Below are 13405 nucleotides of genomic sequence, written 5' to 3' on the forward strand. Positions count from 1 at the left end.
AAAGAAAAAGAAAAAGAAAAATTATAATTAGTTTTTCAGTATTCTTCTATTTTCGTACAGAACCTGTTGTATTTCTCTTTGATTGTCAACTAACAAAAACTATATATTTATCTTCTTCTTTTTTTTCAGTAATTCAATAAAACAAAACAATCTCCTGCTAACAGATGCCTTAGAAGTTGTTGCCATTTCTTGACTTTTAAAACACAAATAACTAGTGAAAAGAATCAGGAGTAAATATACCATCATTCAAGTGAACAATTCACCTTTAAGTATCTCCACAATTACATTGCTATACCCCCTCTTCTCAAAGGAAAAAAATCAAAAGAAAAGAACCCCTATTTATGTACATCACCCAAAATCACACCTTGTAAACGTTAACTCCCATCTCTTCCTTTTCACAATTTTTATCAGCCCTATCATCCCACCTTTTCCCAATTCTTATTCATTTACATATCATAACAAGGAAATATACCCCCAACAAGTGAAAACACCAAAACTCCTTTATAACCTCAGTTATCCCCCACTTCCCAAAACAAAAATAAAGAAAATCTAATAAAAAGAAACAAAGTAGTCCACTGATAAAGAAAACAAGAATAGGGCAACAAGAATGTTGAAAAGTAACTTTTTTGATGATTACCGTGGCTGTCCTCGAGCTGGAAATGATTGAGCAGGCTGGAGGTTTCTTTGCCGAGGTGCATTCCCCATAACCATGGTCTGCGACCTTGTCACCATGTCTACCATGGACGGAGTTTGATAAGATTGCACACGACTTGTACTATCTGTTGAATCACCTCGTGCAGTTGCTCTCTGCCATGAGTGTGAGCTCAATCCTGATAAAACGTAAGCCCTTCCAGATTCTTCATATACACGCCGGTTTGCCATCCTTTCTTGCATCTCCTTCAACTCAGCACAAAGTGCAGCACATAATCGATCACCTGACTGTGCAGAGACAGTTTCAGACAAAGCCTTACGACAGCTCTCTAAGACACAGACTGCACCTGCCAAATTGCCATTTTCAGCTGCAGCTCTAGCTTCCGCCATTGCCTCTGCTGCATGAAGCCTATTTCTTTGCCTGTCTACTTCTGTTGAAACCACTACTTGTCTGGTTGTTTCGGGCCTTTGGATCGTTACTTCATTAGCTTCTTCCGGAGTCATCATTTCTTTGGTGATAGGATCTCTGTAAATACATCTAACCTTTAGCAGTGAGGTCTCAGTTCTGGATGCATCAACTGGAACATTGACTGTCGCCAGAAAATCCCTTTCTTCTTCCGCATACAAGTCTCCAACACTGATAGAACCCATTCTTGCATCAGCCGTCATGCTTGTTGGATAGCTTCCTGCTTTTATTAAACCTAGCTGCAAACTTGGGTGAACACACTCAATTTTGATCTGGAGCTCCTGCACTACCACACTTAAAAGCCCCCCAATACACTGTGCAAATGCATCCTGTATGACACTCTCAGCTTCGATGAAAGAAAACGTTCCGCCAGAATTCTCTGAAATAGAGTGCATTGATGATGCATCATGGTCTGCACCAAATCCAAATGCATGAACTGGAATCTGCAAGCTTGCACCATTATTTCGATGAATTGAGATTGGAAGAAGTGACTGGTAATCTGGTCGGGGATGGTTTCCACCAGGACTATTGATGGTATATGTATCCTGGCCATCTGAAAGCAGTATGATACTACCAACTGGGTTCTTCCACTTACGGTCTATTAACACCTTGGCACCTTTTCTTAAGCCTTCAGCAATGTTGGTTCCACCATTCGAAATAAGAGAGTTAACAGACTGCAATGCCTGCTGCCTTCCAATCTCAGTCATCCGACGAAGAGGAAAAAGACGGCGGGCTGTGGAGGAGAAGGCGATGACAGAAAGACGATCAGAGGGACCAAGATTCTGTACCACAAAACTCATAGCTCGCTTTAACAAAGCAAGCTTGGTGCCTGCCATGCTACCACTAACATCAAGCACTGTAACAAGGTCAACTGAAGCACGGGAATTCTGAGATATCCGCGGCAATATGGTATGATTTCTGCTGCCATTCTGTCTGTCACTTATATGAGGAGCCTTGAGGTGGATTAATACAGCGAAATTATTATGGAAAGATGACCTTGGAACAGCTGAAACTTCAGGGTATGTTTTGACTTCTAGCGTTCCAGTACAATCATTATCAGCAGCATCTGCAATAGGTGTACTTTTCTCACGAATCTCGGGTTGCTGCTCCAATACTTCATCATCATCATAGATAGCAGGTTCAGGGGCATGAAAGAGTGATGCAATCTGCCGACTCGCATCCATATGTGAGGAAGGAAGCCGTCGTAAGACAGTCATCCATGCATCATCCTGGGGCCATCCAACTGAATTGATTCTTGACACTCCATGGGGAAGATTAGAAGCAACGCTCTGAAAGGGAATCTCTTTCCATTTTGCTCTGCAAACTGGGCAAATTTGATTTCCATGTTTCACATTAGAGGTAATGCAGTGGAAGTGGAATGAATGGGAGCATTCTGCAGTGAAAATGGCATGCCCATGCCCAGGTTTCATGGTGTTAAGGCATATCGCGCAGGTCCTCTGCAGTAAAAGCAAAAAAGCTGACGTTACTACATTCAGAATAACAAGTAGAAATCATATTGTGTGCATGAAGAGAAAGAAGATTATAGAATAATTCTAGCAACTTCATTTGTTGGGGGGGTAATAATAATAAAAAGTAAAATAATAATAATCATAAATCTAAAAAATAAGGAACAATAGTTAGTAATTTTTTGATGCACTAGAATCTAATATAAATTCTAAAAACCAATTGAAGGTATAAGATAAATCATTTATCCCCCCTATCCTGAAATCTAATTAGAAATACTAATAGTCAAAACAAAACCTTTTGGATGCCCAAATAACAACGAACATTTAGATCAAATCAAAGCAAGAATTAAGACAAGGATGCCCCATAAAAATTATTAAAACTAAAGTTTTCTTTCCAAAATTAGCTCAAAACACATTACAATATGTATGATAAATGTTTCCTTTAAGGCACCTGCATTTGATAAGTAAACTCTTTATTTTGACAGAAAATGACTATGATCCTTATGATATTGGTTTTGCAGTTCACACAACGTTAAAATCAATACAAAACCATCTACCTTACCTTTAACAGAACCTAACAAGCAAAAAGCATTGAAGTTCTAAAAAATCTTATGAAACTCAGTCAATCTGAAATGAGCAGTCAGATTCCACTAAATAATTTCAAATAAGTGAATAATCCTACAAACATAGCATCAAAAGGTGAGTTAAAACCATTCAGATAAAACTGAAAGCCAAAGGAAGTATACAGAGGTATGCCGCAGCATTAGCTTAATAAATGCTTTTAAGGAACAACAAAGAGTCGGGCACGCATTTTTACATGTCTAGTTTTTCTTTCGGTATATAAACTTTGAAACACTCAGGTGATATCCATTTTTTAAATTGTAAACATTTATTATTTTGGGAGACTAAAAAATGCAAATAATTTACTACCATGCAAATCCAGCACCTTTAGACAAAAGGCGACGTGGGTTCCAGCTTAAAATAATATTTATTGCTCCTTTTTGATAGGGAAAAAAAATATTATATCTGGTGTTCTTGGATGTACAACACCATAGCATCTTATGCTGACACTTCTGTACCATGCAGCCCCACTATAGAGACTAACGCATAAAAAGATGAACTGAATGCAACATATCTACTCCATGATTGCCAATTTCGAGAACTCTTAGCTATCATTCATTTACAAAGACCATAAACGTCCTCGGCAAATCAGCCATTCCCATTAAAAAAATAATAATAAAAATAAATAAATAAAAAAGAAGAAGTCAATGTTAGGTGGTCAAAACCACAACGGAGGACGTAATGGGAAATTACCATCAATCGAGGGGTAGACTTTTTTTAAAAGCAAGAATAAATCAAGCATCTCTCCAACTAATGATGAAGCTTTCAAAACAATAAGAAAAGAAATAAAAGCTCATCAAAAGATGGGTAAGCAATGAATCTGCTCTATGGCTTGCATTTCTTATTTACTTGTCCCAATTTCCTCTTTTTATTTATTTATTCTTTGGCTAAGCCCATTGAAGGAAAGATCGTAATCAACGGTCCACAGTCTTTTCCTAAAATTACCATCAAAAGGTGAGAGAGAGAGAGGGGGGGGGCCTTGAACAGTGAAGCTATGCTGACCAGACAAAGCACTTTTTCCTTAAGGGACGATGAAAAGGAAAGGTACAGTGTATTCCTTTTTCTAATAAACCAAAGGACCATGGTCCCGAAGGGACTAGTCCACTTTATCTCTTCCTCTCGCAGAGGCCTTTGGTTGAAAACAACTTCACAACCAATACCCATCTTCACAAACCATCTCGTACATCATTTACTCCTCATTATCGACTCCTCTCTCCCTCCCACCATTAACATATGCCCCACAACAAACAGAGACTCTCAACCAACAAGTTCAGCATACCTTATTAACTTAAAATATTTATTAAATCAATCAACCTTATCACCTAAACTCAGAATCTACCGTGGATATTCACCAAATGAACAAAACCCATATTCTAAAAAACGACAAAAGGAAAATTTGACAGTAAAATTAAAGCTAAAAAAATATGCATCCAAATTCGTAGAAACAAAAATGAATTCGAACCCCATAAAAATCTTATCCATCGAAACACCTAAACATGCATGAGTTTTGATGGGGTAGAAAAAAACTAACCTTAGAGGACTTGCTCCCAGATTTGGGCAACCGAAGGCCTGAGGACGATGGAGTTGGCGTCGTAGGTAGGCGGCAATCGGCGGCGAGACCCGTCGGAGAAAGCATAGGAGAGGTTGAAGCGACGTCGGAGAACCTACCAGCAGCAACGTCGTTGGAGGGTGATGAATCCTCAGAAGTTTGGGGAACATAGAGGCAAGTATTCAACCCAAGAGCAAGCTTCGCTTTCCTCCATTTGCTTGCCATTTTTTTTTTCTCTCACTTTTTTTTAGTTAATGAGAGAATAATAAAAGAAAGAAAAAACAAATTCAGATCTCTAAGCCATAACCCATATCAAGAAACAGAACTGGTTTATCAAGAAATGGGTATGAAAGAAAATAAGAAAAAATTGAAAATGAGGTTCTGAGCTTTAACACCCAGAAATAAGGGCCGTTAGAATTGAGGGTTTGGGATAGATGCAGATAGAAAGAGAATGGTGGGTGTTGGAGTTGTGAGCTTTTTATGGAGGTTGAGAAAGGGATTTGAAGAAAGGTGTGGTGAGAGAGGTGAAGAAGCGGCTGTGGCTGACTGAGATTGCAAAATGGACGAATTTCTTTTTAATTGTTACTCATATTGTAGTTGTCTAATTCCAATTTTGCCCTTTTTTTTAATTTATTGAATTCATGGCATTTGTAAGTATAACTTTTCACAAATGGCAATTTTGACTTATTATTATTATTATTATTTTTCTTTATATAGATATATTTATATATATATATAGTTGTTTTTTTACATTCATGCCATTTGTAAGTTTGGGATGAAAGGGGATGTAATAGAAAACACTTTCGCTTTGTTTTCATGATTAACACATATTTTTCAAATGTTACGACTTTGAATGAACAAATAGGGATGTCAACAAATAAAATAATTTTTTTTTTCAGGGCCTACTTTAATATCTATCCACCTTTGTTTTCAAAACTATTTAAAAAAAAAATTATTACATTTGAAAATAAGATATTATTTTGCTTCTTGATATGTTGATGATATTTATGTTAATGATGGGAGGAAAACGTTCCTACAATTTTGATGTCCAATCATATTGCATTTTCTAACAAAAACAAAAAGGTACTTCTTCTTGTTTCTATTAATTCTTAATAAAATATATGGATAAAAATAAATAATTATTTATAATTTTCAATATATGTTACACATTCTATATAATAGCGTAACCTTGTCAGATAGCTTATAAATGCTTGAAAGCAATGACCAAATGAAATTCTGACCTACTATTCTTAGCAAACAAGAAAAGAAAGAAAGAAAGAAAGAAATTGTATCCTACTATTTGATGTATTTGGACAAATAAAATGGCTTGATTATGGCTTCAATCCTTATTTTAAATTCAAAATATATGTAGGCCTTCTCTTTCAAATAATAATAATAATAATAATCTCCCAACAAAATATTTAAAATTAAAAAAAGTTAACCAAAAAAGAAATGAAGTATTGTTGAATGAACAAGTGACTCATTTTAGCATAAACCAAAAAAAAAAAAAAAAAAAAAAGGTGATTCTTTTTAGCTTCATTTTGTCAAAATCGAATGGTGTGGTAGGGATAAAAATGGAAGGAAAATAAAAAATGGAGAAACGGGTGAAACTAGGGGCAACTTCTTAGGAAGCAAGTTGCAGGAAAAGAAACTTGAAAAATATAATTTTATAATGTGAATTTTATATTATTTTTAGATTTTATTTATTTATTTATTTATTTTTTTGCTAGAGGTATATTATTTTTAGATTTTGATCTATTGTATTACTCTATTTAATATATTGCATTCGTTTTAGATCGATATTGTATATTGTACTTTATTATTATACAAAATGATTAGTTTCGAAACTAAAATTTTTAGGAGTAAATCTTCCACAATACTCACATGAATATTTTTTTTAAAATGTTATCATTAACAAATTTGACAAATTTCTCTAATAATATTATGCATGTTTAAAAGAGTTCATCAGGTCACATATCTATACTACTATAATATAATTTGTGATTAATGTGGGATCCTAAACTTTTTTGTGTAATATATATATATATATATATATATTGTTTCAATTTTGTTATAGAAAGAATTAGATTTACTCTGTAAAGTAAAAATCTAACATCGAATTTTATTTCGAAAATGTCAATTTTGTTCTGCAGTAGATACTCTTTCATGAAATATGCCTATAAAATTGATTTATCTACTTCTGAAATAATATTTAATATTAAATTCTCACGTTACTACTAAAATCGATCATTTTTATCATAAAACTGTATATTATAATATAATAATTATTATTCATAAAAATATATAGAAAAATTATTTTTATATTTTTAATAGTTGTAATTTATGGTCTCATTATATATGGAAAAAAAAAATACTAGAAAACTCATTCTATTTTTAAAGAAAATAATTGATGCTTGAATTAAGCTTTAGAGTATGTATATATACATATATATATATATATATATATATACATATACATATATATTTTAGTGAATAAAAGTAAGTATATAATTTGTTTTAAGTATAATTAAATGATTTTCAATTTTATTTTTTTTTTGGGCATAAATGACTATAATCAAAAAGTTGTGAGGAAATCTATTCATATATATTTATATATATATATATATATATATTTTCATAAATATGAAGAGTATTTAAGAGTTAAATTGAGTAGACCTAACCAACATGTACTATTTAAATTGGTAGTAGGCTGCAACCTCGTAAATTTTACCTGATTAAAAGGTCAGGATTTGAATTTGAATAGATCTTGTTGAGAGGAGAGGTAATATACCGTAATATTTTATTTGTTTCTCTCCACAATTCTTTTGTTTCATGAGTAGGTTTCAAATTATTATAGAACTTTAGTGCATTTTGTATAAAAATCCAACAGATTAGTCCACCCATGAAACTTTTAAGCGATGATGATTTTCATAATTTTTTTATGAGAATAAAGCACTCCTGGCTAACGAAGAGTAAGCAATTGATCAAATATAAGAGTGCATAAATATAAATATCAATTATAAAATATGGCAAAATTGAAAGAGAAAAATAGTTTTTACCCCATCTCTTTCTTTTTCTTTTTTTCTTTTTTTCTTTTTTCCTTTCTTTCTCTAAAAGAAAAGTGAGACTAAAAGTATGATAAATTGTTTAGTATTTTACTTAAAAATTCTTCCAATAAAGGCCTTACCAAATGAACATTTGTGAATAATAATAATAATAATAATAATTTTCAAAAAAAAAAAGAAAAAAGAAAATAAAGTATGATAAATTATTTAGTATTTTACTTCAGATTTTTTAAAAAAATTTTATTTGGTTAGGGTGGGTGTAATGTTTTTAAATTATATTAGATGATTCAAAATTTCATGGGATTTCAAATTACTTTAGATGATTCATAAATTTAGGAAGGGGCTATTATTATTATATATTTTTCTTTTTGTTGGTAATAAAAAACTTAGAAAGTTGCAATTGTAAGAGGTGGATTTATTTGTGAGCTCCCTACCCAAATGATAAGTAAAGTTGTCATTTTGGTTAGAATCCGAGTACTTTACTAACTTACATGTTAGCACATCAATGGAAGTTGATTTTTGGTAGGAGATAGAGGAAAAGAAGAGAGGAGGAGATAAGGGAAAAGTTTGGATGTGGAGTTGAACTTATCACTCTAGAAGTAGAAAGATTGGATGAAGGAAAGAAAAACAAATTTTTTTTTTTTTTTGTACAAAATTAGTTATTTAAGCGTACATTTACCTTTCACATGGAAATAATTTATGTGTAAAATGATAATTTAGCTGTAACCATAATAACATTTTATTTCCTTTCTGTCTTTCCATCATATACTCAATAAAAAGAGAAGAATATATATGAATATATATATATATATATATATATATATATATATATATAAATATATATATATATATTTCTTTTCATTCCTATAATGCTAAATAACATGGGGATTAAAATTGTTAATGCTTTTCTTTCATTTTCCCCTAATTCTTATTTCGTCCATCTTTGAATTTTTACTTTTCTGGCATAGTGTAGTGAATAAAAAACGAATTTAGATAATATTTTTAAAAAGTCTATTGAATAATTAAAGGGAATATTTTTTTGAGGTTGGTTTAGGGTAAATATAAAAATATCTTTGAAATTTTTAATAATATCATCCATACTCCTTAAAAGAGTTTAAATTACCCTTATATCTTTATTTAAATTAATTTTAAAATTCTTTTTATTTATTAAAATTAAGTGATAATTTTACAATTTAAAAAAAAAAGTATATGGTGATTTTAATAAAATAATATTTTTTAACCAAGTAATCATCTGTCAAATATATTTTACTAAAAGTATTAAAATCTATCATAATTTGTCAAACATGTTTAGCTAAATATATTATAATTTTTCAAATATAGTTAACTAAATATATATATATATATATATATCTATATATATCAAATATATAACATATATATATATATATATCAAATATATAACTTATTTAAAAAAATTATGTAATTAAAATTATTATATATATATATATATATATATATATATATATTTTTTAAAAAATTTAGTTGAAAATATAAAAGAACAAAACTTGACGTTGTCAACTTAATTATTGCAAAGAAAGAAATAAAAAGAATTTTGAAATTAGTTCAAATTAAGTAAGGATACAAAGGTATTTAGGTTCCTTAACAAGGTGTAGATGATATTACTAAAAATATGAAAGATATTTTTATATTTATCCCAAATTTTAAAGGTGTAAAAAAAATATATATTCCCATTAATATATTAATCAAACCATCAAAATTCCCAGTCTCCCACTTTCAAAAGTAATATAAACGTCTCCTAAAGGAAATACTACTAAGTTTGCCTATGGTTATTGATTTATAAAATTTTAAAAAAATAATTAGTGCTAGTAGAGCACTAGAATACAAACTTATCCAAAACTAGATAGAAGGGCTTTTCTGGAATGGGAGTGGCTGGCGGCCACTAAATTATGTATTAGTAGTGGGTTTAATAATTAATTTAATTATAAAGGAGACAGGCAGACAAGTCCTGTCAAACTGCATAATGAGGTTAATCTTATGAAAATTACAAAGCTTACGCTCCATGAGTCAAAGCTCTTAATTACTTATGATAATATTATGCACATATCTACCATAAAGCTATATAGTCCTATTATATTAACATTATATTTATACAGTCATTTTTTATTTTTGAGAAATTATTCATAGCTTTACAATAACAAATTTTATTAGTTTTTAAATTATTTTAAAAAGTGAGATTTCAAAAATATTTGGTGAACTATCTAAGTTTAATCAAATTTTAAACTCATATTCTAAATTTCGAAAAAAATGAATTATATATGATATCATATAAATTTCAAATATATTTTTTAATTTCAATTCTTGAAATAATCCTAAAATTGATAACAAATATTTTAATAATTTTCCATCAAGAAGATCATTATATGAGAATTCCTATATATATACAATTTTAATCCGAAAACATAGTTTTTGGCTATATTTGGTATATAGAATATGTATTCTTTTAGAAATAGAAATAGGTATTCATAGGAATAGAAAATGGAAAAAAGATTGATAATTCTTATTTATATGTTTGGTAAAAATATTGATTTAAAATTAAAATTTAGCCTTTATAAATATTTTTTTTCCCAAAAAAATTCAAATTTGTTAAAAATTAATTAAAAATTAAATTTTATATTTATTTATATATTTTTAGTATGTGATAATTAATTTAAATTTAAATGTATTAAGGATATTTTAAAGTTTATTCAAATTAAAACATAAGAATAGGGATTCTAAGGTTTTAATAAGGAATTGTTATTCCTTTACATAGAGGCATATCTATTCCTATGGAATAATTATTGCCAAATTCAAAAACTTACCAAATATAGGAAAAACAAAATCTATGGAATAAGAATTCTATTCCTATGTTTATTCCATAAACCATCAAAATGTTAGAAGCTTACTCACATGATAAATGTTTAGAATTTCAACTTGTCAATACTATAGGTATTTTTTTTAAAATTATTAATTGAAGTGGTATTTTGAACACATGTAAATAAGTTCCCATAATTTGTTGAAAAAATATTCCTAACAAATTATGACTCATATACATAGACAACTGTAATAGCCCAGACCATTCGCATGCGATATTATCCTGTTTAGGCCTGGGGAATCCTCTTACAACCCAGCCCTCAAGGTTTTAAAATGCCTCACAAGAAAAATGTATACACACCCACTTATAAGGAGTGTTTCGTTCCCATTTCCAATCGATGTGGGACTTCACAATCCTCCTTCCTTAGGGCCTAGTGTCCTCGCTGGCACACTGATCCGGGTACTGGCTCTGATACCAACTGTAATAATCCAGACCACCTGCATGCGATATTGTCCTCTTTGGGCCTGGGGAATCCTCTTACAACCCAGCGCTCAAAGTTTTAAAAGGTCTCACAAGGAAAAGGTATCCACACCCACTTATAAGGCGTGTTTCGTTCCCCTTTCCAACAGAGGTCTCCCTGACAGGGAACGTAAAACCGTGAGGGGTAGGATTGGGCTCACCACCTAGCTTCCAAAGCAGACAATAGGATTGAAGAATAATTTTTAAATTGGCCATGAATACATTAGACATTCATGACATCTAGATATCCACATAATTAAATTTTATACCATATAAGTAACAATTTACATCTTGCATCATTTTTTTTTATCATGACAATAATTTTTAATCTAAAGATAAAACGGACGGGGTATGTCTCAAATTCATAACATTATACATGTAAACATGAGAGACATACCAACCGATAACTTCTGCATCTTACATTGATATGCTAATGTGACAAATCGTATAAGTTACACCTAAATTAATGGATTAAAAATTGAAAATTTATTTGAAAATGTGGCAACTCTAGATACTTATTATATCGTCATGCCTTTCATTACAAACTAAGTGATAGTTTTTCGAAAATCAATTATGCTTGTATATATAATGATATAGGTTCTAGACCTCCTAATGGAAAATCATTAGAACTTCCTTAATTTGCCTTCAAATTATTTTAAAGGCTGAAATTTAAATATATATTGTGGTTTATATGAGTTTATATAAGGTTCATTTTGCTTTGTTATGGTATTTCACCATACTCATATAAACTCTAAATTTATAATAAAATTTCAATATTTGAAGCAATGTGAAAGAGAATATATATACTTATATATATATATATATATATATATATATATATATATATATATTCTTTTATTCTGTTGCCCATTTTATCCTCAGCATTGGCAATCTTTTGATGCCGAGATATTTTTTTTCTCATTAGATTAGATGTAATCGAGTGACAATGTAGTAATACAAGCTACCTAACACCATGGAAATAACAAGTATTTATCTAATTACCGGGTTGCTTATTTTTGGAAACTTTGAAATTCTATTTTATTCAATTAAAATTAATATTTTTGTGAAAGAATATGTCTGATGAAAAGGTTAATTGATTTTGGAAACCATACAACATTTAATACTTTGAACTTTTTGAAGCGTTATATCTCTTCACAATGAGTGGCATCTTTCCCTTTATATATTAGTGCTTTTCTAAGATTAATACAGAAAAAAATAAACATTTCATTCTAGTCTTTCTTTCATTTATTTAGTAATAAAGAGAGTGTGTCCATAAATATAATAATACCCTACTTTCATTGGCAGACATATCACTCTCTACCGATATTGTTCCTAATTTAGCAATTGCATACGGCATAAAGTTTTTTGTTTAGAGTTTTTTTTTGGATGTCACATATCCTTGGATTACTCTCACTTGAGCACTTTTAACTTCGGAATTTTTTTCGAATCTTGATAACCGCTCTAAAAATAGCTTGATGTTATGAAAATAACTATTATTACATTTGAGTCATCCCTTGTTCCACACCCTGGTAATGTGGGATTAGACATCAGATAGCCTGCCAGTACATCTTGCAACCACCCACACTAGTCGTCACATTCGACTCCCCTTGAGGCCTAACATCCTTGTTAGCACACTTCCCACCAGTTACGGGCTCTAATACCATTTGTAACATCTCATCTCCATTGACGGATCTGTAACGCTCTGTCGATATTGTTTCCATTTTAGCCACCGCACTTGGTATGGAGTTTTTGGTTCTTAGCTTTTCAAAAGATTACCTATCCTCGAACTACTCTCGCTTAGGCATTCTTAACTTTGGAGTTGTTTTAAACCCTAAAGCTAACTACTCCAAAAAAGAATCATCCTCTGTTCCACATCCAGACGATGTGGAATTGGACACCAAATAACTTGCCAATGCCTCTTGCACTCACCTATACTATTTGTCACAATAAAAATTGTTCATTGGTTCTAGGGATTTGAAGTGCTACTATTTTCAAATGAAAGTCATGGTATTTTGGAAAGCATTCACCATTTACAAGACCTTTCATCACCAGTAACAGGCAAAAATTGTTTTAAGGCTAAGAATCATATTCTTGCCTTGACTCATAACAAAGTTGTTCTATAATCTTCAAAATTGTTAGTTGCTCATGTGTTTTAATGTTTATATGTTTTAGAAATAATAATTATTTGTAGCAAAATCCTTCCTACGAATTACACATTTTAGTGCTTGTAGCATT

The 13405-nt window shown here is 30.8% G+C and overlaps 1 protein-coding gene across 2 annotated transcripts; it reads right to left on the bottom strand.

Moving 5' to 3' along the window:
- Positions 1-212: 212 nt before the first annotated feature.
- Positions 213-5322, bottom strand: LOC107411381 (E3 ubiquitin-protein ligase WAV3). Of its 2 annotated transcripts, none has more exons than XM_016018960.4 (2): positions 4736-5322; positions 213-2574 (listed from the first exon to the last, which is right to left on the bottom strand). In XM_016018960.4, exons 1-2 carry the CDS (start codon positions 4976-4978, stop codon positions 634-636), a joined length of 2184 nt encoding a protein of 727 aa, XP_015874446.2. In that variant the 5' UTR covers positions 4979-5322; the 3' UTR covers positions 213-633. The 2 variants fall into 2 exon arrangements, with proteins under 2 accessions (XP_015874446.2, XP_015874447.2); XM_016018961.4 differs by lacking the exon at positions 4736-5322 and adding an exon at positions 3898-4692.
- Between the last annotated feature and the right edge of the window lie 8083 nt (positions 5323-13405).

This window comes from Ziziphus jujuba, chromosome 10 (genome assembly GCF_031755915.1).
Source record: "Ziziphus jujuba cultivar Dongzao chromosome 10, ASM3175591v1".
NCBI lineage: Eukaryota > Viridiplantae > Streptophyta > Magnoliopsida > Rosales > Rhamnaceae > Ziziphus > Ziziphus jujuba.

Bases quoted from the DNA above. Each gene is read 5' to 3' on its own strand.
- LOC107411381 (XM_016018960.4), bottom strand. From the start codon at position 4,978: ATGGCAAGCAAATGGAGGAAAGCGAAGCTTGCTCTTGGGTTGAATACT. The intron at 2,575-4,735 runs GTTAGTTTTTTT...CTTTTACTGCAG, and splicing joins CTGGGAGCAAGTCCTCTAAG to AGGACCTGCGCGATATGCCT.